Source organism: Mytilus californianus, unplaced genomic scaffold (genome assembly GCF_021869535.1).
Source record: "Mytilus californianus isolate M0D057914Y unplaced genomic scaffold, xbMytCali1.0.p SCAF_4, whole genome shotgun sequence".
Classification (NCBI taxonomy): Eukaryota; Metazoa; Mollusca; class Bivalvia; order Mytilida; family Mytilidae; genus Mytilus; species Mytilus californianus.
Window position 1 is genome coordinate 55770816 of NW_026262690.1, and position 25063 is coordinate 55795878.

The window sequence follows — 25063 nt, forward strand, 5'->3', positions numbered from 1 at the left end:
GAAGAATATTATCTACTTCATCTCTAGTCTTTGGAATAGTATTATCCAACATGAAAGCCAATGAAATGCACGTACATTGTCGTCCACCGCCGTCTATATCACCTGGATGCATGGACCCTTTGCAAACCAGCCTAGAATGCAAGAACAAAATCGGCTAACAATATGAATAACACGGACACGGATGATACGAATGTAGGACAGAAAGTCAAAGGACAAAAAGTCACAGACAAAAAGTCACGGACAAAAAGTCACAGAACAAAAAGTCACAATTCAGTTTTGAGATTATTTTTCTTTAAACAAGATAAAAAATAGTTTTTTTGTTTTTTCTTGAACTATTATATATAAAGCAACTTTGTAATTAAAATTTATTCAATAAATATCAATAACGATCAAATAACTGTTATGAAAACAAAATGTCAAAGTGGCTTGGTACTTAAATGGCTTCATTGTGCCAAGAAATATATCCTTTGCATGATTAAAATTTAATAAATTTTCATTTATCAAGGCTTATGAACAATTTCCTAAACTTAAAAATGAATATATGTAATAAAAAGAAAATATTTCAAGATCTTTCTCCTATATATTTAAACAGTTGTCAACAAATTATTTGTGACTTTTTGTCCTGTGACTTTTTGTCTTATCAAATTTGTGACTTTATGTCCTGTGCCTTTTTGTCCTGTGACTTTCTGTCCGTTTACCGGATGATACACTTGGCACATTTTTAACGGAACATGGATTTAATTTTATAACACTAAACAACTGCATTGAACTGTGCAAATGTTAAAAACATGTATCCGTTCTCGAGTTATTGTATTAACACCACCGGGTGGACGGACGGTCGAACCCTTACTTTTTTTCGGAGGCCACCCCATTACGTGTGGTGGGGTATTAAACAATTCAACCCCATTTTTATATACAATAAATTTGGTATCAGTTTTATTAAAAGCTTAGGAATCACAATTTCGTCAGTACTTTTTCGTTTTCCTAGTAAGGATTAAGTCATGTATAGGATAAAATAAATTGTGAGTCCTCCTCGGAAAACGTGTGTCGCAAAAAAAATACAAAGTCGATCGGTAAGCAGGAAGTAGATGAGCGACAAACATAAAAAGGGAAGACACGGTACAAGTCATCATGAGAAAGCAATGTACAAAATATCTAATCATTCCTTCCAACAGAAGCTGAGAAATTTGAAACGGAAAAGTGACGCGGACGACGAGGACGACGACGCAAGACGACTAAAGTGATCCCTATATGTCGCTTCACACTACGTGTGCAGGCGACACAAAAAGAAAGAAACACCTGTTCGGATTTAACGTCTCCGTTCATCAGCTTTGGAAGTTTGGAAGTTATAAAGCTGATGGACGGAGACGGAAATTGTCTTCCTTTCTGTTTTTCAACAATGAATAGGGGACATACAAGTTTACATGCAAAGGTAGATGCCCGGGTGGGGGAGGGTTGCGCCAGGTCTAAACATTGACGGGGGTGTTCTTCTGGTAGTTCAAAACCTTGACCTCGTTCCAGACAAGTTTTGATGGATTATGATAACAGACCCCATGATAGACAAATTGGTGAAAATAGTCTGCCTCCGGATCATTCAAATTATGTATTGATTAACATGTGGATATCAAATCTTCGGAAGAAGTTATAAATTCAGTTAAAAAAAAATAATATGGAATGGGCATGAAAAATGAAAAATAAATCTTTAAAGATAGCTTTTTCTGAACTTTTGATATATATAATATAATAATTAAGATCTAGTTTGCTACATCTGGTGATCTGTTTATTTGGCAATAGCCATGGCAGTCAGCAGTGTTTTAAGAACATCCGTTGTTCGACCTGCTAGTCAAATGCGTTTTGTTAAAATATACCTTTTCACTGTTTTGGTCTTGGAAAATGTTGTTTGTGCTGTATTTAGACCCCTCTACCAAAAAACTTGATTTGCATGCACACGTATAAAAATTGCGGATTTTATCAAACGCAATCATAGGTTTGAACGTTGTTTTCAATTTAGACTTGTATTTATTATATCCCGTTCTAGATAGTCAAATCTGATCCCTTCCAAGGCAAGGCGAAAAAAACTTAACCCCATTTCAGACAATTTAGCTGAAAATGCAATCCCGTTTGTCGGAACATACCCGGTATCATATATATAGTGTTTTTTCATCAAATTGGGGATCAGAATTTTTTTTCAGGAAAAAACTATTACCCCCCCCCCCCCCCCCCCCCCCCTTTTGAAGTTAAATGGTCGTTTCATAATGGAACGAGTGAAAAACAACCTTCATATTCCTGACTTGGTATATTCAAGAATATGGTTGTTTTAACCGTGTTGTAAATGTTATTGCGACATATACAGCAAGAAAAAAAAATATAAGATTGGTATTATAGATTTAGAATTTTATTTGATTACAACTTTTCTATCTTATTTTACACATAACTCACTCATTCAACTTTTCTATTCGTTTGACAATGTATTAGAAGAAAATTTTGATACTACATGACAATCCCGTTTTTAAATGATATTTTAATTTATTTTCATTATTACTATTTACAGTTGTTGGTCTTGGTATACGAGAACCTATATCCCAATTTGCAATATTGGGATTATATTCCGTCATGCACATCTACAACTCTGTAAAGTTTCATTAACATCAGCCAAACCGTTTAGGTCAGTTGTTCTAACAAGAAATATGCTGTTTATCACCCCATCCCCCAAAAAATGTTTTCGGGGTATATGAAAAAGGCAGCCGACAAACAGCTGTCTACAAACAAAACACATGAAAAACTAAATTCACCCAAAACCAGCTCGGAATGAACTTGTCCTGCAGAAGGAGCAGCAGTCCATTATTGGGCACCTGTCGTTTAGTTTAAGTTCGAAGGTAGGTCAATCTGTGATGGAAAGGAAAATGGGAGTGTGGCTATGAAATGGGTCATACCCCAGGTAATCAAATATTCTATTAAATCAATTTTGGTTTCAGGTGGATAGTTGTTATCTTTAAAATCCTTGGTAAGAATGGTAGCATGAAAAGCAACACCTGTGTTGGCTAAGTGTTTCGGTTCGGTCCCAAAGAGTATGGTGATCAGACCGTAATCCTTGGCAAGTAAAGATGGAAAATCTACCACGATTGATGAGGAACTTATCCTTAATATTTATCTTTTTTAGAAGAACATTAAAATCAGAAAAAATGCAAAGAAAAACCTTATAATTTTAAAACGTATGAAGTGGTGTGCCAGAGATCAATTACTGTATATGATATGCATTGATGTAACGAAATAAAGATTGTCAACTGTTAGTATATTTATTTATTCATTTTCTATATACTTATGTTTATTATAGTTTTGTTCCAGAGAAGCTAGTTCGGATGTACTGGTTACTTTCTATGTAGTTTCCTCCATTAATTACTCCAATTCGGGCATACACAACATCGCCTCTGCTTAGCAACAAAGGTGTTGCTGTAGTAGAATGACTCCTCAACAAAGCTTGACCAGTTGTAGCTGAATCGGGAAATCCAATGTCTTTAACCACGCCGTTAAGCACCAGTTGCATGACTGCATATGATTTGAAGTATACTCCAGTCGAGACATGGAAGAGATAAAGACCGTCTGATGGAGCCGTGAATTTGCCATTATTTTTGTTGTATGCGTTCCCTATATTTAAATCCACACGATCATAAACCACGATTCTGTGTCTCAAGTTTGAGCCAGTGCCCAGATTGCCACTTCGGTAAGCATAGAACGCCACTGGTTTTGACTTCTCTTTTAGTGCTGTAAAATGTTTTAAAATTTATATCATTTGCTCCGTAGTGGAAAATATTCGCAACTTTCCAAATAAAAACTAAAATGAAAGAATAATAAAAAAAAATGTGTGCTAATATTTAATTAATAAAAAATGTAAATGAGGTGAAACAGATTTTAACACATTGAATAAATGGATTAACCTTTAAAGATATCAGTACAAGTTAAAATCGTAGATTTGAGTTAAACATGCGTTCTGCATGTAAATTGGAAAAGGTCCAATGAAACCTTAGATCCCCTATCATAGAGCACTACAATGCTAGTAATGCATCATATTTATCCTCTTTTTTATGTATGTCATTGATGATGACACCGTTTGCCAGAAAACTTCGATACTTGGTTGTATTTTTTTCATCACGGAGTTGACCATACATACTATACTGTCATTTCACCTAGACAATTCTTGTGGGAGTTATGGGACTTTTGCATATTTTTTACTATTGTATCACACAATGCACACTATAGCTGTAAACGCAACTCGTCGGTGACCTTTTGACAGAAAGCTTTCCTCACTCATTGGTTTTCTAAATAATGCTTTGTAGAACTATTTCTTTTTCATTGTTCGTCTTTAGAATTTTAAAATAAATCTTAAGGGGGAAATACACAACTTACTACTAGTGGGGAGAAATACGATCACAGCCATAGACAAGACTAGTCACGGTCATTACCATATGTCAAGTTCTGAATAATTTATAGTGTTTCTAATGAAAATACAAAGGAATATGTCACTGCTCTTTACTCTTTGTTCAATGTTCTCTTTTTAAGTAGAGAAATCAACAATTATACTAAAAAAGCATGTAAACCGGATAAATAACCGATTGATAGAAATTTGAAATAAATTTAGTATCTTCAAGAAGTTTGAGAAAATCTCGTTTGCTTCAATTTAACACAATAAATTCGTTCAGTAAATTCATTTAACAATAAGTTCTAAATTTCAAAAAAGGGGGATTTATTCAAAGTTCCGTTCCCTGTTGAAATCGCAATAGTTTGAAGAAAAAAATCGACAATTGATAAAAACACGAATTTACCTTCAATTTCCTTTTTTAATTCGATTATCTCAGTGTGGTCCGATGTCAATCCCCAATCACATACATAAGCATAGCGACAGTTGTGTCCAGAAACATGTCTTCCCGACAGTAGTACAGAAATACAGATGGAAGTTGCTACATGTAATAACAGCATCATTTTTCTCACCGTAACGTTCAACTCACAGTGAATTTTACAGGAAACCTGAATAGATAGTAATAGGCAACATCTGCACTTTCCACACAACATTGCGTGACAACACGACTTTCATATTCTATGTGAAGGATGTAGATCCTGTAACAACTTGAATAGTCTAACTACTGCATTGGTCTTGGGCCATTCATCTTTTGGAGCTTGAACTAATATACTAACAGTTAGTATAATAATCCCAGGCAGGAATAGATTTTTTTGGGACAAACCAAATGGGCATGGCTATTTGTTCAACAACATACAGGACATGTTTCTACTGGATGTTCTGGTTTTTCTTAACTAATCTTTAATACACACAATTTTTAATTTCATTGCTAAAACTCATTTCTTTTTTTTCCAAGAAATTTGAAACCAAAAATTTGAACCAACCAATTAGTTAAAAAAAAGACAAACCATCTTCAACAACGACTGGTCTGAATGAAAGCTGTCACCGAACATCACAATATTCTATCTCTGTAATAGCTTCCAAAGTTGACTTACATGAGAAACCTCAAATCTGTAGTTTTATATCTGCATTCCGAAAATAAATGTTCAACTTCACATGTCTTGTATTATTCTTATTTATCGTAAATTATCAACAACAAGCATCGGTGGTCTATTTTTCTTAATTTCTGTATTCTCCAATTGTTTAGGGATTGTTCTCTTTATCTTTAAAAATAACGCTTATTCTGTAAATTTCTCAACGGGAAACGATTTTACTGTCAAAATTTATCTGTACCCATATATGCTTTCTTTATTTTGTACATCATATCTGTAATCAGTATTGTACGTAAATTTACCTAATTATTTTATGTTCCACAGTTATTCTTTATACTTTTAAACCCCATTTTTCTCTATTCCTTATACTTTTGTCATTTTTTCTCTCATATTCAGTATTTCTTTTTTGTCATTGTATTCTAAAAGAATGTGAGTAAATATGTCTATTTGTATAACATGCATTATGTACAATGTATAGCTAGAAAAAATGCGGCGACCCTAATTATTTCATGTCACGTTTACTATGATTTTCTGTCATTTAGTTTCCTTTCTATTCACAATTCCCGTATTTAATCCTTACAAAATTTGTCAATTTTTCACGACATGAAGCACGAAAAAACAGACTCTGTGATATGTATATTTTTTTTTATTATATTTGAAAATATAGCTCAAATAGGATAAATTAAATTACATTTTGTTATCTAAGAATGGCAAAAATATGAACAGATTCTAGCAAGTTTTATATCCCGTACTGCCTTAAAATCAATAAAAAAGCGAAGCTTCGTTGAAGACCCATTGGTGGCCTTCGGTTGTTGTCTGCTCTTTGGTCGGGTTGTTGTCTGCTCTTTGGTCGGGTTGTTGTCTGCTCTTTGGTCGGGTTGTTGTCTCTTTGACATATTCCCCATTTCCATTCTCAATTTTATTTAGTAAAGAAATGATTTATGGAAATGGTTATAACATCTATGTATACATTTATGATTATAAAAATGATTTGTAAATAGCATTGTCCATAGTATCTAATTAGTCTATACCTCAGGTCTATACATATGATCACATGAACTTGTTATATAAAGCGGTGAGGTTGCAAGAGTTATCTCCACCTACAAAGTCTTCAATGTTGGAATCGCTAAAGTGTGTTGACAACACCACAACAAAAAGAAAGAATTTGGCAGAAAAAAATAACGATAACACAAGTAAATTTAAAATCTATTTATAGCATAAACACATGAAAAAATCTGCATTATATTGTTGTTTCACAAAACAAACACAAAGGCTTTATTGTAAACCTTGCTTTAGAATTTTGTCTATCATCAAGGGTTGACCTGACAAAAAAGACTATTTTGATTGACCTACATTTGATCCTCTTTTTCTTTATAATTCCTTGTACTTATGGGTTAGAATTTTTCTTTGACATGGTAAGGTTTTACAGTATGGTTAAGGCTAGTTTAGTAGATCTTTATGGGTTGGGAACAAAGGCAAAGGGCAGTATTAGAGGTATTCTGTGTCATTTGGTCTCTTGTGAAGAGTTGTCTCATTGGCAATCATACCACATCTTCTTTTTTGTATTCACACTTTTGGTATTAAGCTGAATTGTCTCTGAATGACCCTAAACATGAAATTTGTTAGACATGTATTAAATTATTGGATGTTAGAATGATGCATCATGGAATAGCATAATTTCTTGACACATGGTGTGAAATATTTATATACACCTTATCGCTATTTCGAAAGCTGTCCTGCTTGAACTTTTGACGTCATACAACGTCATGCAACAATCACTTTTCCATTCCACTTTTGTGATGTCCAGTAATGGCGGACAAATAGCGATAAGGTGTATTGCCATGAATTTATTGATAATTATTTTGAATGCATAAAAAAAAATGCAACTTCACCGTATCGCTATTTGTGCACCATTACTCTGGGAACAGTATATCTAACGGGAAATGAATCTGGTAGGCTTTTCAGTAAAAAAATGATAAAATCCCAAATTTTAGGAGACTTCACGAGATTTATGGTTTTTCGAACCTTCTGACTGAAAAATCATCAGAACTACTCAATAAATTTACCACATAATTCCAAATGTCAACAAATACAAGTTTTATCGTCAAGTAGATATATTTTGTCAATATAAAATTACCAATATAAGTGAGATTTAGTTGATGTGAAGTGTTTTATAATGGTTTGTGAAATTTGTGGTTACTGGGAATGCCATCATTGCCATTTTTCTATTACCCCTTTTGCATTCTGTACAGTTCCCTTCTGTGATTACATGAATGCTATTATGACAAAATTGAAGTGACATATTTTATTACAAGTTCGATACACTGGCATCACTTATTACTTAGTTTAAATGACATTTAATTGATACTATCAGAAATTATTAAGATAATAGCGAGTAAGTATTTTACACATGTCCGTTTCCATATTGTGTAATTCATAACTATGACGATAAAATCGGCTATAATTAGGAAGTGTTAAGTCCTGTCAATATATATGTTCCTGCATTACTAGACATCACAAAAGTTCAAATTGAATTTTGACGTCGCAAGAGAAAATGTCTGATGCAGCAAAGGATATATGAAACGTCAATAGTTCAAGTGTCTCAAATTATCGGAAAAAGTGTCGCAGCTGTTGTGAACGTATTTTGGTACATGATAGTTGTACGGTATTTAGATAAAGCGTTGTTTAGTCAATTTAAAACTATAGTATTGAAGTGATCACGTTGGACTTTATTAGTTTTTATACGACCGCAAAAAATTTTTGCAGTCGTATATTGGTATGACGTTGGCGTCGTCGGCGTCGTCCGAAGACACATTGGTTTTCGCACTCTAACTTTAGTTTAAGTGAATGGATCTCTATGAAATTTTACCATAAGGTTCAATACCACAAAAGGAAGATTGGGATTGATTTTGGGGGTTATGGTACCAACAGTTAAGGAATTAGGGGCCAAAAAGGGGCCAAAAATAAGCATTTTTGTAACTTCGAGACATAACTTGTGTGTTAGTGTATGGATCTCTCTGACATTGTACCACAAGGTTCCATATCACACAGGGAATGCTGGGATTAATTTTGGGGGTAATTGCCTCAAAATATTAGGAATTAGGGGCCAAAAAAGGGGTAAAAAACAAGCATTTTTTTAGTTTCATGACAATAACTTGTGTGTAAGTGTATGGATCTTTCTGAAATTGTACTACAAGGTTCCATATCACAAAGGGAAAGCTGGAATTGAGTTTGGGGGTAATTGCCCAAAACGTTTAGGAATAAGGGGCCAAAAAGGGGCCAAAAATAAGCATTTTTCTAGTTTCCAGACAATAACTTGTGTTCAAGTGTATGGATCTCTCTGAAATTGTACCACAAGGTTCCATATCACACAGGGAATGCTGGGATTGATTTTGGGGGTAATTGCCTCAAAATATTAGGAATTAGGGGCCCAAAAAGGGGCAAAAAACAAGCATTTTTCTAGTTTCAAGATAATAACTTGTGTGTTAGTGTATGGATCTTTCTGAAATTGTACTACAAGGTTCCATATCACAAAGGGAAAGCTGGAATTGAGTTTGGGGGTAATTGCCCAAAACGTTTAGGAATAAGGTGCCAAAAAGGGGCCAAAAATAAGCATTTTTCTAGTTTCCAAACAATAACTTGTGTTCAAGTGTATGGATCTCTCTGAAATTGTACTGGAAGGTACCATACCACAAAGGGAAGGCTGGTATTGAGTTTGGGGGTGACGAATCATAAGGGGGTTAAAAAAAATTGGGGGGGGGGGGGATTTTTTTTTTTTTTTTTTTTTTTCTTTTTTTCCTTTTTTTTTCTTTTAAAATTTTCCATTTTAAGTTGGTTATTTCTGTTTTATATTTAAAAGCAAATAATAATGATTTGGTAGGAGATACACACCAAACAGGATGTGTAAATTATTATAAAATAAGTATTGTGCAATAGCAAGAAATTTTCAATTGCACAGTATTGCACAATAGCAAGAAATCTTCTATTGCACAGTAATGTGCAATAGCAAGAAATCTTCAATTGCACAGTATTGTGCAATAGCAAGAAATATCCAATAGCACAGTATTGCGCAATAGCAAGAAATCTTCAATTGCACAGTATTGTGCAATAGCAAGAAATATCCAATAGCACAATATTGCGCAATAGCAAGAAATTGTCAATTGTACAGTATTGCGCAATAGCAAAAAATATTCAATTGCACAGTATTGTGCAAAAGAAGATACTTCGTATAAATTGCTTATTTCTTGACCAATTTCAATGGGGTTTTATTCTTGAATTCTTGGGGTTCTTTAATATGCTGATTCTAACCGTGTATTAAGTTTTTAGATTTTGGGCCCCGTTTTTAAATTGGTCCACATTGATTTCCAAAGGGTCCAAAATTAAACTTAGTTTGATTTTAACAAAAATTGAATTCTTAGGGTTCTTTGATATGCTGAATCTAAACATGTATTTAGATTTTTGATTATGGGCCCAGTTTTCAAGTTGGTCCAAATCGGGGTCCAAAATTAAACTTTGTTTGATTTCAACAAAAATTGAATATATGGGGTTCTTTGATATGCTGAATCTAACCATGTATTTAGATTTTGGATATTGGACCATAATAGTTGAATGTCCAATTTAAAATTTTTAAGTCCTAGACCACATTCATTCTGTGTCAGAAACCTATGCTGTGTCAAATATTTAATCACAATCCAAATTCAGAGCTGTATCAAGCTTGAATGTTGTGTCCATACTTGCCCCAACTGTTCAGGGTTCGACCTCTGCGGTCGTATCAAGCTGCGCCCTGCGGAGCATTTTATTTATAATTGCTCAAGTCTGAGAATGTTAATTAATTAGAAATGCATACTTTTAATAAATTCACCAAAGTTTATTACGGGCCTGCATGTATGAGTTATCCTTTCTTGAATGGTTAATATTTCAAACTAGGAATATTTCACGAATAACCCATTTAATGTGTGTTCATTGTTGATTGAATATTGTAAATATTGTATGATAAATTATCTGAATTGACTTACATTAGTCTGTGTAGTATTTTAGTTACTTTCAGTTTCCTATTGATATAAATTCCGTGAGTTTATTGGTTTTACGGGAAAAAGGGCATGGTTTGACATAATCCGTAACTTTGGAAAACAAACTCGTAAGCAAAATTTGACTTTTCAGCTGATTGGATGTTTTTCTGATAGCAAAGCTAAATTGGGGATTCATTTTGATCAAATATTTTTTTAGCGAAAGCTTGTTTAAGTATGTATGTGTATTTTATTTACAGAGTTCCAGTAAATATTTTGTCATAAAACGGTGAACTCCGTGACTGATATTTTCTGGAGTCTGGGTCAATATTATTCAAAACTATTTATATTTGGCAACCTATTGATATTCTATTGATATTTATAACTATTTCAGCGTTTATCTTAAATTTGACGCAGATTATTTGATTAATTAGTTGTTGTAACTTGCTAAATTGAGATTGATTGTAATATTCTATGTTTTCATGAAAGTCTGGAGAAATAATAATAATTTAGAAAGCAGAGACTTTTTATTTTCATTTTGAATAAATAGTTTTGACAAACTGCTTGCAAAACACACACATTCAAAATACAGCTCCACAAATAGTGATAAGGTCTATTTTGTATTCACAATCCTTTTTAGACCCTTTATTATAATTGATTGAAAATTTTTGTGAATCTTCACCCTATAATACATTGAGTAACTCCTATTTTTTTTTTATTTGAATTTTATTTAAAATTTTATAGAAACTTAATCATATGATACTGTTTTGCACCTCCTACATGTATTTTGTTTGTGATCTGAATTATCTGTTTCCTAGAGCAGATCATGGACTTTGCCATTGTTTTATCTGAGGGGATTCCCATTTTGAATCTGCAACTCCTAAATCGCTTAATAGAATTTATTGAAACTTTCCCAGAATGTAAACCTTCTAAAGTTGTGCACCTTCTAATTTTTTTTTTGGATGAACTATTTTGTTTCCTTTGAAAATCATGGACATTGCAACTAGGAACAGTATATCTATATATATTTTTATGCCCCCTAGGGGCATTATGTTTTTCGGTCTGTGCGTCCGTTCGTCCGTCCGTCTGTCCCGCTTTAGGTTAAAGTTTTTGGTCAAGGTAGTTTTTGATGAAGTGGAAGTCCAATCAACTTGAAACTTAGTACACATGTTCCCTATGATATGATCTTTCTAATTTTAATGCCAAATTAAGAGTTTTGACCCCAATTTGAAAGTCCATGGACATAGAAAATGATAGTGCGAGTGGGGCATCCATGTACTATGGACACATTCTTGTTCCTGATTGCAAGGAGTGTAGGATAATGGTATCACTTTGTAGGCGTTACTGGCAGTACCTCTAGTTTTTTAAGTGATGTTAGATACTCTTTTTGATGTTTCCAGAGCATAAACGAAATTGTTGCTTTCCTAACATAGAAGATGCTCCCCCTTTTTAGTATAAAATCTGTACAAAATTGATTTCTTTCTGTTTGAGAAAAATACAAACTATATTAAGCAGTAAATTTACATGTACATGTATATCAGTATTTCTTAAACAATTTTGATATTGTTTTTAAGGATGCCAAAGAAAGGTAAAAAAGGAAAGAAGAAAGGAGGGAAAAAGAAGAAAAAGACAGTAGCTGGAGCAGAAGATATTATACAGAGACTTTATAAATGTTATGAAAGAAATTGTGCTCTCACTGATTCCCAGATGTGCTCTGGAATCAAAAAGGCCCTCAAGGCATGTCAAGAAAACACAACAGTTTTAGAAAAGGTACAAAACAGTATCTAGCTTCTAATCAAATCATAAAGATAATCAATGCTGGTGACAACAGCTACTTAAACTAACACTTTCAATATTATTAATATTTGAGGTGTTAGTCATTGTAGTGGTAGATTTTAGGTTGAAAGAAATTATTATTTTCTCAACCTTATGCATGCATATTCATTTAAAAAGTTTAGGAAAGAATTTCTTTAGATAATAAAAGTAAGATGTTGAAAATTTCTGCTGAGTGCATGATTTCAGAATTCTATACAGCTAAGACATCTACAAGATGCTCAGGGCTTTGGATTCTTTCAAAAATGTCAAATTTAAAACATAGTCTTCATAGGAAATATTCCATTGGTAATGGGCACTTCTTATATCCAGATAATGTTTTATTGATACAATTTGCTTTGAAATAACTTTTTTGTAATACCTCCAGACACGATCTGTCAATATATACAACCAAGAGGTTAATTTCTTTTTATACTTAAAGTTTTGTTGCCTTAAAAAAATTGTGTTGCAATTGATAGTGAATTTATTTAAAATTTATGAAACTAAGTGTAAATCAAACTTCAGCAATATTCCAAATGACAATACTCTATTGATTTTGTTTTAGTTCATCTTTGAAGCAGGAATACCAGAAAATGAAGGTGATTTACCAGTATTGATAGAACCTGTACTAGCTGCCATTAGACAGGATAGATACATTTATATAAGAGATTTGCATATATGGGAATATCCTATGTCCATTGAAAATGCTGCGACTCTGGTAAGAGAAAAACCTTGAACATTTCAAATTGTTTATTTATTTTATTGTGTGTGAGAGCCTCGTGGGTAGTAATGGTCGTTAAACACATAAAATACTGGGTAAAAAAAAAACATGATATATAAAATATGGTAAAATTTGCACACACTAAAAAGAAAAAAAGACACATTTGTTCATGATTCAATGCTTATTCCTTTACATGTAACAGTCCTTAAGATCCCATTCAAAGTAGGGAATCTTACAACCTAAGGCTAGCATTATATTGATATTGTTATCTGTAATGTTTGTCTAATTTTAGTTGAAAGTTGATAGGAAAAGTTTTATTTATTTTGTAATTTCTTTTTTAGTATTCAAATGTTATTATAATTATTTAATACTCAATACAAAAACAGATCTATTATAAAATGCAAAAAGCTAAAATGAAATTTATACACAGTCAGAATGGATAAAAAAATTCTGAACAAAATGAAATTGGTTCCTGCCTCTTTTTCTCATTCTGTTTATAACTAACAATTGTGAATTTAAGCATAGACAACAATCAAAACATATTTTTTTACAGTCTTATATTTAAATTAGGCTTTATAAGCATATTTTGTTTAATTTTGTCTTGTTTTAGGCCTTACTAATTGAGAGACAGTGCTATCCCATGAGAGTTATAGAATTATCCGACTGTTTGTTAGAACCATATGCAGCTAAGAGACTTTCTCGATCATTCAATATATGTCCGACACTAACACATGTTGTTCTAGATTATAATGAGTAAGTTTAATTCATAGGAATAAATCCATAGGTTATAATGAAAATAAAATGATTTAGTTTTTACCTTAAATGTTTGATAAGTGTTGATGTTTTTCGTTTGACAAACAACATGACTTTCAAAAATTATTCCCTCAGAGAAAAAAAGATGAAGGTTAGTTCAGAAACAATTATGTTTTATTGAAAATTACAGAAAGATCAGAATACATATATACATATGTATTATACTTAGAAAGAACCATTGTCTATGCATAGTATCATTTATTTTCACATTTTTAACAAGTATCAGAAAAATATAACCTGGCTTTTCAAAGCTGGATCTAAAGTAAACTTGGATAAATCTTTTTATTTGTGATAATGAGTATATGTCTGTAAATGTTCACTGCTGCCAAGTTTTAAAAATTTTGATACTTCTGTAACCTGCAAATGTACAACAACACTCCAAAACAGAAAATTTATAAAATGCAAAACGCAAAAAAACGAAATATACACAGAATAGATAAAAAAATACTGAACACATTAATGAAATTGGATCTAAGGATATTTTTCTTTTCTTGCAGATTTGGTGATGAAGGTTGTAGGGATTTCTGTAAAGGATTAGAACAGAATATCACATTGCTTTCATTGAGTATGTGTTATTGTGATCTTACTCCTAAGTCGGGGGAATATATTGGAGATCTTGTATCTAAAACAGCTGTACGGTAGGTTCTTTGATTAGTTATAACAAAAGTATACACATAACAAAAACGTAGAAAAAGAAAATAGTTTAAGATAAAATTTAAATTCTTTATACCAGAAACTAAATTAAACAAACTGAACATTTTGGAAACATTTTCTGCATGCATTCTTCTGAAAGTCACAGGTTTTCAGTGCTTATTGTCCATCACTTTAACTTATAGAAGAATATCTTCATTATATGACTATGTGACAAATTGACAATGAATACTTATTTACATGTTGTGATTAGATTTTAGTAGTTCTTAGAAACTGCATGTATGAAAACTGTGCAAGAAAATGCTGGAATATTTCCTATGCAGTATTTAATGAATGACTATAAATAAAGAAAATTGAATTTGATTGTACTTAACTGTTCCTTAGGGTTTACATTTTCTTTTAAAAAAATTGTAGTGAATTGTATTTGAACGGAAACAATCTTGAAAGTGACGGAGCTATGAAAATAATTAAATTATGTACAGAACAAGCAGAATATGAGGCTATCAGGAGAGCAGAGGAGATAAAAAGGAAAGAGGAAGAAGAGGCTGAAAAGGCTGCTAAAGGTTAGAAAATACATTGTATTCAGATTTGCCCAAGTTAGAAAACAAATTCTTGATACATTAGCATTACCCCATGAATAACTTATCTAAAAAATATTTGTATGTAAAGATTTGGTGTCAAGGGAATTAAAATTATCAGTAATTTTGATTTTTTTTTTTTTTTACATTAATACATATTCAGTACTTGTCTAAAGTTTTGAAATGACACTTTGTCTATTCTGACTTTTGGATTTGTGATGGTGCCCCTACCTATGTATCTGACACATAAACTTTTTACTGTCAATCAATGGTGTCAATGTAATCCTTAATTTCACATTGTAATTATAACATTTTATGTGATCCCAATCACAATTTAAAAAAAATTATCTGAAATAATAATTTAAAATGTTATTTTGCCAAGTGTCAATATTTATAGCAGCTGCACATTTAAAAACTGACTTGTAAGTACTCTTGTAATTCAATGAAGAAAAGTTGATAATAAATCAAAACATAACCAGAAAATAATAAAAATTTTGCAGAAAAAGAATTGGGATACAGATCTGGTGAGATGTCAGCTTCAGACAAAGAATCCACTCCAGGATCTGGAAAAAAGAAAAAGAAAAAAGGTAATACATTAGTTATTGTTTAGTGTGATAATACAGATGAAAAAGATTGCATTGGACATTTAAATACAAGGTATATTGGCAGTGAGGTTATTCACACTAGAAAAGATTCTTATTTTAATATGGCATTAAATACAATTTAGACAAAAATTTTAAATAGGATATTTTTGCTTCAAGTATTATTGAAAGCGGAATTTTGAAATAATTTTTGGTAATAAGCAGTCAGTTTGCCCTGAATTTGTCAAAATAAGCTCAAAAACATAGCTGATGTATTATTGACTTGCAAGTCAATAATTCAACCACATGTGAATCTGTATTCATGTGACATTCAATTCAACCCCTTAGCTGAAGATAGGTTACACATGTACTAGGCGTGTTCAACTATAAAAAGGAAAAGAATATCAACATTGAAAGAGAAACAAGATTAAACCATTTCTTTTGACTGATTCGATATACATGTAAAAACTATGATTTACATATTTTCATGCCCCCGCTATAAGCAATGGTGGCATTAAGTGTTACTCTTGACTGTCTGTCCTTCTGTCCATCCCATTTTCATTTCCACACTCTCATTTTAGTTTGCCTCATGCAAATTTCATGAAACTCATACACAATGCTAAGAACCATGCACAACACACAGAGTTTGGGTTGTGAGTCATTTACTGGTAAAAAGTTATGTCCCTTTTTAACTTGGAAACTTGCAAAGCTTGAGTGGGGCCATTTGTGTCCTCAAGACACATTCTTCTTTTGTTTTAACCTATAATGTGAAATCAAACAAACATAGAAAAATCCAATTGAACTTGCTTGCTATCTATTTATATTTATTTTTATATCAGGTTATATGACTGTTGGAAGTCATCAAAAGTCATCTAGATAAGATGGTTAATAAGATGGCTTCTAGACTACAATACACACAAAATGCTGATACATATTATCGAGTCCATGCATTATTAATTATTTATTTTAGACTTTTCATGCCTCTGTGACAAAATGTCAAGAATATGTCCAGCTATCTCCTACAGTTTTTGAGCTACACCTTTAATATTTTGTAGGATGTTTCTACACATGAAAATGGTGTGAATGTCCACATGATTTTGATTTTTTTCCAATATTCTCAAAATGCCAGGTATTTGGACTTAAGTCATTTTTTGGTACTAGCTGCATAAAGAGTTCATGGTGTGTCAGGCTATCTCCACCTACAGTTTTTGAGCTTTTATATTTTGTAGCTTTTTGGTACACATAATGGAAGTGTGCAAGTCCACATGATTTTGATTTTTTTCACTTATTCTTAAAATACAAGGTATTTGATCTTAGTCATTTTTGGTACTACCTGCATACAGAGATTGTGGTTTGTCTTGCTATCTCCTCCTACAGTTTTTGAGCTACAGCTTTAATATTTTGTAGGTTGTTTGTACATAAAATCAAGGTATGCATGTCCACAGAATTTTGATTTTTTTCTAATATTCTCAAAATGCCAATTATTTGGAATTTTTTGGTACTCAGAATAAAAATAAAAGATAGATCATCATACATAGTGTTAAATTTATAATTTTTTATGGTCTGAATCAGGTGCATCAAAATATTTTTCAGTAAAAAAGAGTGTTTGAATTTTGGGGAATTTTCAAGGTTATTTTTAACATTTCTGTATAATCTGATATGCCTTTGTCAAAAAATTGAAAGAATAATGACAAAGTAGTATTACCTCATGTTTAATTTTCAGGCAAAAAGAAGAAAAAGAAAGAGCCACCACCTCCACCCCCTGTAGGCCCCTGGATATACAAGTTACACATTAATGACAATGGAATAGATGGACTTGCATTTGGAAAAGAGTTTGCTCCATTGGAATTTATTAGAGAATTGAAAAAGTATATATATTTAACTTTATTTGTTGAATAATGCTTTTAACATGATTTTTAAAACAAAATTATATGTTCGTAACTTTCAAACAGAAAATAAGAATTACTCTGTTTTTAAAGTTTGTATTTCTTAAGTTTTACACAAAAAAAGTTTTTATATTAGGAATAATGATTTGCTGTTATATTGTGTAGTAATAGTAACTTACTAGAACTCTATCCTTGGAATAACTTTTAAATCATGAATGTGTTATAACAGAAATAATCCAAAGTTTTAATTGTTATGAACATTAAGAACTATTCACAGTTTTAAGAAAAATTTTCTACAATCTTTTAACCTATGAACTTTTTCATATAAAAAAAATTTCAACTGTTAGGGCAATTTTTGAATTGTCATGAAATTTCTGTTGGCTTTTAAATTATCCATCTTCATGTTTCAGAAATTAGAATTATAAATCACTTAATATACTTTCAGATTACTCATGCATTCAGAGTGCTTTGAAGAGTTAGATTTAGATGATAACTTGATTGGAGATCTAGGAGGAAAAGAGATTCTAGAGGGATTAGAATACAGAAAAGAAGGTCCATTAAAAAAAAAAATTTTAACTTGCTTAAAATCATTAATTTATCAGCATTCATTTTAAAAATTTACTTTAGGGGAAACTGCACTTTTTGGTTTAGAAATCATTTTAGGAAAAGAGTTAAGCCAGGGTTTGTTTTAAGTTCTGGTTATTTTTAGGGTTTGGGCTAGTGTAATAGGTACAACATTAAAGTTTATATTTGTTCTTGGTTTCTTTGGTAATGAAAGATGAACGCTTTTTAGATTTTAACACATTTATATGAAACATAAAATACAGATCACATTCAATTTGAATTTTTGTTTTGGCATTTACTGTTAGAATTTTTCTGCAGGAGCGGGGATATCTGTGATTAATAGAACACCTTATTCTAGTTTTAGTTTTTATTTATTTTTTGGCTTCCTTTGTACGTTTATTCAGGTATAGCTCTGCACACTTTTTTGTTATCTTTAATAGGAATATTCAGGATAGCTTTACAAATTTATAGACAATTTATAATTTTTTTCAGGCTAAAAAAAGACTTACCGGTAATTTTTTTATAGAAATTGAGATTCAGTTTTCATATTGCATAGGTCCTACATATATTATTCATATAAAAAGTCAGTTCATCTTATACACCCCATTGCAAATATCAGTGCTTATTATAAATTTAATAGATAGTCATTTATATTATTAAACAGAGACAAAACTAGGAGGAGTAAAAGTATTAACTACACACAGAATGAAAACAGATACCTTCAATAGTATTATAAAATTAGGATCAGGATTAAAAAAGAAGAAAAAGAAAGGCGGGAAAAAGGTATCATTAAAATAGTTTTAAAGTTTTAATTCATTTTATAATCAGAGTATTAGACTTGCTTTGTGCTATGTTTTGCTTATTGCAATGTACCAGGTACATAAAAAAAACCAAGATAGAACCAGGTTGTTTGTACAGCTCTACGTACTGTACTATTTATGAAAATAAGAAGATGTGGTATGATTGCCAATGAGACAACTCTCCCCCAGAGACCAAATGGGCACAGATGCGCAATTCATTTCAGGTAGGTTGAGTTCTTTGCATACATTTACTAACTCTATAGTCCTCTGCTCTCCAAATCAGCACAAATGGTTAAGCTCAGTCACTTGTTAAAAATTGAAAGATGTCCAATATCACTACACAGAGTTTTTTTGTTTACGCACAATTTTTGTGTTTCTCATATTGAGGTGCATAAGGGATATTGACCCAAATGACATAGAAGTTAACAACTATCGGTCACAGTACGGCCTTCAACAATGAGCAAAACCCATACCGCATTGTCAGCTATAAAAGGCCCTGTATTGTATATATTTAATCACTGCCACATAAGTGTATATACATTTGGTTCTCATGAAGAAGATACTATTTGAAAAAAGGGAAAATTAGTCTTCAGGTCATCAACAGATGGGGTTGTGAGAGAAGTAGAAAGAGAGATTTTTAAAATCTGAGATTATTAGATTAACATGCAAGTTAATTTTTTATGACTAAAATTCACACTAAAATTTGTACAACATTCTTTGAGAAATAAAAGTATTATTGTCTTTTTTTAGTCTTTATTATTTTTTAGATATATTTTAACTTAAGGTTGTGTAAATACTTTTCAGAAAAAGAAGAAGTGAAAATCTGTCAAGCCTGCTTTTATGAGAGCTAAACTTGATATGCAGTAGTTCAAAGGTCAATATCAGGACCAATCTAATCATGAGATTCTAATCAGCTCATCCTATGTGTTTAGTGTACAAACTGACTAAATAAGATTCTTTAACAGTACCCAACTTTGACAATGTTTCAGACCAATGAAGTTTTTCGTAGTTATTTTGGCTTATGGGGCCAATTACAGACCTCTAACAATTAAAGTTCTGACCTATTCATTCATTCGTGCTTTTATAAAACTTCAAAGCTACACAAAACATTTCTGATCCTTGGTTTCTTATGATAATGTGTATACTTTTAACCAATTTTAATGTTGATGTAACTCAAAAAATGTATGTCTAATCAAAGTTGACCCCAACTCTTGGCATAACAGTGTATGCAATTCCAGGTGTTATTTTTTAAAGGTACATACTATTTATCTTGAGCATTATGTTTTTGCAAAGATTTTATTTATGACCTTATGTCAAATGAAAATGAGTTAGTAAGAAATTGTGAATAGATTAAATATTGTATGCATACATTTTTATATTTATGCTTATGCCAAAAAAGAGTACAAGAGGGTTAAGAACTTAAGACCCCAAGTTAAGAAATATATTATAAAGAATCATTGACATGTAGAAATTTTATAGTTAAAGAAGACTCTACAGTTTCATGGGTAATTTTTATGATTTTTAGATATTTTTTTAGGAAGAGATGTGTTTTCTAAAAAGTCTTAAAATAAAACATAGGTAACAGTACCATTTTCTTCAGAAATGTTACTAAGGGCCCTATTTGACCTAAAAATTGATGTATTACCGAATAAGATATTTGAAATATTTAATTCAATGAACTGCTCATTTCAATTTTTAATTCAATGCTGAATTTTCTTGAGCAGGTGTACAAAATTCAATAGTGCAAATGATGGCTATAATTTCAACAAATTAGAAATCATTATATTCTGGGGTTTTTTTAAGAATGGAGACACTTATCTTTTGTGAGTTATTCTTTAAGTTATTTTGTACTTTGTTCTATTTTTAGAATTTTCATTCCTGCTATAAAATTCTGTTACTACAACGTCATAATGAACTAAACTAGTATCAACTGGACATTTGTTGTTTAATATTATACAAACAGTTATCTCCCCTGAAACTCTATTGACTCCCCTTTATAAGTTTTTGAAACACCTACAACATCCATGAAGAAAAAAGTTCCTCTTTACTCTAATGTATAATGTTTTGTTTTTTTAATTTAGTATCATCTGGATGAATGTGATAGTGCAATGAATCAGAATATTATTAAACATTTATGTACAATTCTCATTGCAATACATATACATTCGTGTTTGTGGGGTTATAGAAAAAATGAATTTAATTTCAAATTGTTTTATTATATTCCGTTTAAAAGAAAAAAGCCTTTTCAACTTTAAAATTTTAGCTCTAAATTTTTCTAGTCATAAAGCAATATAAATGATGTTTTTACTCATTTTACCAATACATGTATAAACATATTGTGTATCATCAAAATTTAGATGTTTAACAAAATTTGTAGATCCTAAACAAAAGATTTTTAGATTTGGGTGCTGGACGAGATAGCTGAATGTTAGGATTACACACATGACTTATGATGACTGTGATCATTATTGATTTTGGTAGTCAATGAGTGAGCATGTAGTATTTAGATGTTTGTTGTTAAGTTACAACACAGCTTACAAGTAATACATGTACCTGAAACTTTTTTGTAGTTACATTTCCCCCCATGTTTTAAGCACATAATGTATATAGCTCTGCTCTTCTGCAATCAAATTAGCATTTGTGGTTTTTTTTTTATTTCATTGTAGCATGGTGTACATGTACATGAATTTAAAAGTCATAATTGTATTATTACCTCTTTAAATAATGCAAAAATATAGCTTTGAGTCATTTTACAGGCTGTATAGCAGTTTCATCTTACACGTTTTTACATCATGTCATCTTTTTTTGTATAGGGCAGAGATGGATTAACAGCTTTAACCCTGGAATTACATTACCTTAAAATGTATGTAGGATGATAAAAGTCTATAATGTCCTTTAACAGCACTGACCATTGATATTATCATCTCATCAAAAACTTCCAAATTTCTGGCATTTTGGAAATTTTGACACCAATGTCAGTTTCAAAAACTAATGATTTTGGAATATAACCTTAGTAAGTCTCACTAGAGATCAAAATATTGATAGCAAAATATGTAAAATGTATGGCCGCATTAAAATCATCATGGATATGAAAGGCAGTCAAAATCTTAAAGGCAATTACATTCCTGTTTGTTTTTATCAATTACAATTCAGTAATATATTACTATAACTGTTTATGGTCAAAATGTATAAGTTATATCATGCAATTACTGAAAATAATTGTTTCCTGTTTTGAATTTTTTTCTTTTTTTTTGAGAATTCAATATAAAAAAGTTATTTTAAATAGGTTATTTCATTGGGACTATATATATTTGTGGTTTTGAGTAAACATGAAATCAACAACAACTGTTATACAATTAATAACAGTATTTTTAGACTACAAGATTTTAAAGGTTTTATTATACATTGTATGTTTATATAGGTTTATTTTTGATAATTGTAAACATGATAATACACATGGACTACTTTGTAATATGTCAGTTGGCTCATCATTAGCTCACCTGGCTCAAAGGGGTAGTGTGAGCTATTGCAATCATTTGACATCTCTTTTTTTAATTCTTGTTCATATAATCTGCAGTTACCTTTTAGCTCATTTAAATTACATAATTCTTTGGACAACCATGAGTCAACCCTAATATTAGTTTCATATAAATAATTTAGTTTTTTATATGAAACAATCTACTGCAGAAATGTTACTCCTGTGATGTTTATTGAGGATTTTATTTTTATTTTGAGTCTACACTGGGACTACACCTCATCCAAATTCTTAAGGTTTATAATAATTTTGGTGTATTTTACATAATAGCATGGTATCCTTGCTTGTTTTCTCCTTTTTGTGTTGCTTAAAAGTTTTTCTCCTGTTTAAACTGTATTTTTTTCAAGTTTTTTCCATTATCAATGAATTGCGTTTCCAGTATATCTGATAATTAAATTGATGTGAATTTATGTAAAATCTTGTTTTTTTCCCTTGTGATCATGCTAGGTAATAAAAGAAATGATTTGATTAAAAACTTAATGGCTAGAACATATATTTAGTTAATAAGCTTTTTAAATTGTGATAAGTGTATGTGTGCCAACTCTGTTTATTTGATAAACACATGTGAATTTTACATATATATATATATTTTATATTATATTTGCATAGATGCATTTATTATTTTAAATTAAAAAACATTGTCAATCAATTATTTGTTTTAACATTTTCATGTACTGTGGATTAATTTCTTTTCATAAAATTCTGTTATGTGGTTTCAAAGGAGTTGCGATGACAAAATGTTGCAGTAGTATATTTAGGCAAAAATTCAAAGAGGCTTAACTCCTAGAAAAAAATAAACTTTTGACACAGAGATATGTCTTGCCTGTCAGCATAAAATTCAGAAAAAGGCAATCTAATGGACAGCAAAATTGCTTATTAATTCAGTTGTATGACCATGATCTAGTGGACATGGCCTGAAAATGGTAGACAAACTGAGATGTACCGACAGTAATGTAACTTTATAGAAAATATATTGTTATCTATTGTGAGTTTTTCCTATCAATCTAACTTGAGCAGAAAACTTATTGAAAATTGCAAAGTCACTGGACCATGTCCTAGGGGGCGGGGCCTTAAAAAAGTTGCCAAAGTGATATGTACTGATACTAATGCAACTTTATACAAAATATCAATGATCTATCACAAGTAGTCCTATCAAACCGACTTAAGCAGAAAACTTGAACATTTAAAATTGCTTATCAATTGAAAGTGGCTGGACCATGACCTGGAGGGCAGGGCCTCGGAATAGTCATAAAACTGATATCAACTGATAGTAATGCAACTTCATACAAAATATCATTTATATATCACAAGTAGATCATATCAAACTAACTTAAGCAGAAAACTTAACATTGAAATTGCTAATTAATTCAGTCACTGGACCTTGTCCTAGAGTGCAGGGCCTCAAAATAGTCGTCAAACTGATATGTACTGATAGTTATGCAACTTTATATTAAATATCAATGATCTATAACAAGTAGCTCCTATCAAACTTACTTGAGCAAAAAACTTTTGTTGATGCCACTGTCGTCGCCTTCGCTGGAAAAGCAATCCTATGTCTTGCTTTCCGCAACTTTCGTCGCAGGAGACAAAAATGAATCATAATTTTTTGTTGATATGCACATCTACATAGTATGTCCTTATTATCTACAAAGTTTCATGAAATTCTGTTGTATAATTTATGATGTATCTTCCAGTTTAAGTATGTACCAGCTTCAATGAGGGCCTTCTGACTTATAATAAGCATTTTAGTCTTAGATGCATGATTTTTTTTATTAGTTGTTATTGGCTTTGAACTTGCTGTCAGTAACTGCGAGTACTCTCAGATCTGTACCGTCTTTTGTCGTGGGGATGTATAAGTACCCTGCCACGTGCACTCTGTTTTTGTTATATGTATTTCTGTTTGTATCCATCTGATGAGTAAAGCCTTTTTCAACTGATTTTTATCGTGTGTTCTTACTGTTACACCACTGTCCCAGGTTAGGAGAGGGTTGGGTGCCCGCTAACATGTTTAACCCCGCTACATTCTGTATGTGCCTGTCCCAAGTCCCAAGTCAGGAGCGTGTAATTCAGAGGTTGTCGTTTGTTTCTGTGTATCATATTTGTTTTTTTGTTCATTATTTTGTACATAAATTAGGCTGTTAGTTTCCTTGTTTGAATTATTTTACATTTGTCATTTCAGGGCCTTTTATAGTGGACTATGTGGTATGGGTTTTGCTCCTTGTTGAAGGCTGGACAGTGACCTTTAGTTGTTAATTTCTGTGTCATTTGGTCTCTTGTGGAGAGTTGTTTTATTGGCAATTATACCACATCCTCTTATTTTTATATATGTTCCAGTAAAGGAAAATTCTGCAAGACCTTTTTCCTGACTTATAAATGTCCTTTTGTCAATGATATATTTGTTCAATAACATTGCCAATCATTAAAATCAATTTCAAATTTTAGATTGTTCAGATAAAATTTTAAGATTTATACATGCTTCAAGTTTCAACATTATAGAGATAAAAGCATACAAAAGCTATATTGTGTTTGTAAGTTTAAAGTAAAGATGAAAATACTTGAAACAAGGCAACTTATGCAATTTCAATTGACAAAATCATTTTGATTAAGACAT

General features: G+C 31.4%; 1 protein-coding gene across 1 annotated transcript; it reads left to right on the forward strand.

The window, feature by feature from the left end:
* The first annotated feature begins 6595 nt into the window (after window positions 1–6595).
* On the forward strand, window positions 6596–23101 carry LOC127698483 (uncharacterized). The gene is made up of 11 exons (XM_052201972.1): window positions 6596–6698; window positions 12086–12281; window positions 12889–13041; window positions 13655–13797; window positions 14355–14495; window positions 14923–15071; window positions 15587–15673; window positions 17391–17535; window positions 17999–18105; window positions 18782–18900; window positions 19722–23101. The coding sequence occupies exons 2-11, from the start codon at window positions 12087–12089 to the stop codon at window positions 19734–19736; spliced, it is 1254 nt and encodes a 417-aa protein (XP_052057932.1). The 5' UTR covers window positions 6596–6698; window position 12086; the 3' UTR covers window positions 19737–23101.
* Window positions 23102–25063: the final 1962 nt, after the last annotated feature.

What these genes read in the sequence shown, in the direction of transcription:
- LOC127698483 (XM_052201972.1), top strand. Translation starts at nt 12,087, where the DNA reads ATGCCAAAGAAAGGTAAAAAAGGAAAGAAGAAAGGAGGGAAAAAGAAG. An exon ending in AAAAAAGAAAAAGAAAAAAG is followed by an intron (nt 15,674 to 17,390) that starts GTAATACATTAG and finishes TTTAATTTTCAG; the next exon opens with GCAAAAAGAAGAAAAAGAAA. An exon ending in TTTATTAGAGAATTGAAAAA is followed by an intron (nt 17,536 to 17,998) that starts GTATATATATTT and finishes ATATACTTTCAG; the next exon opens with ATTACTCATGCATTCAGAGT.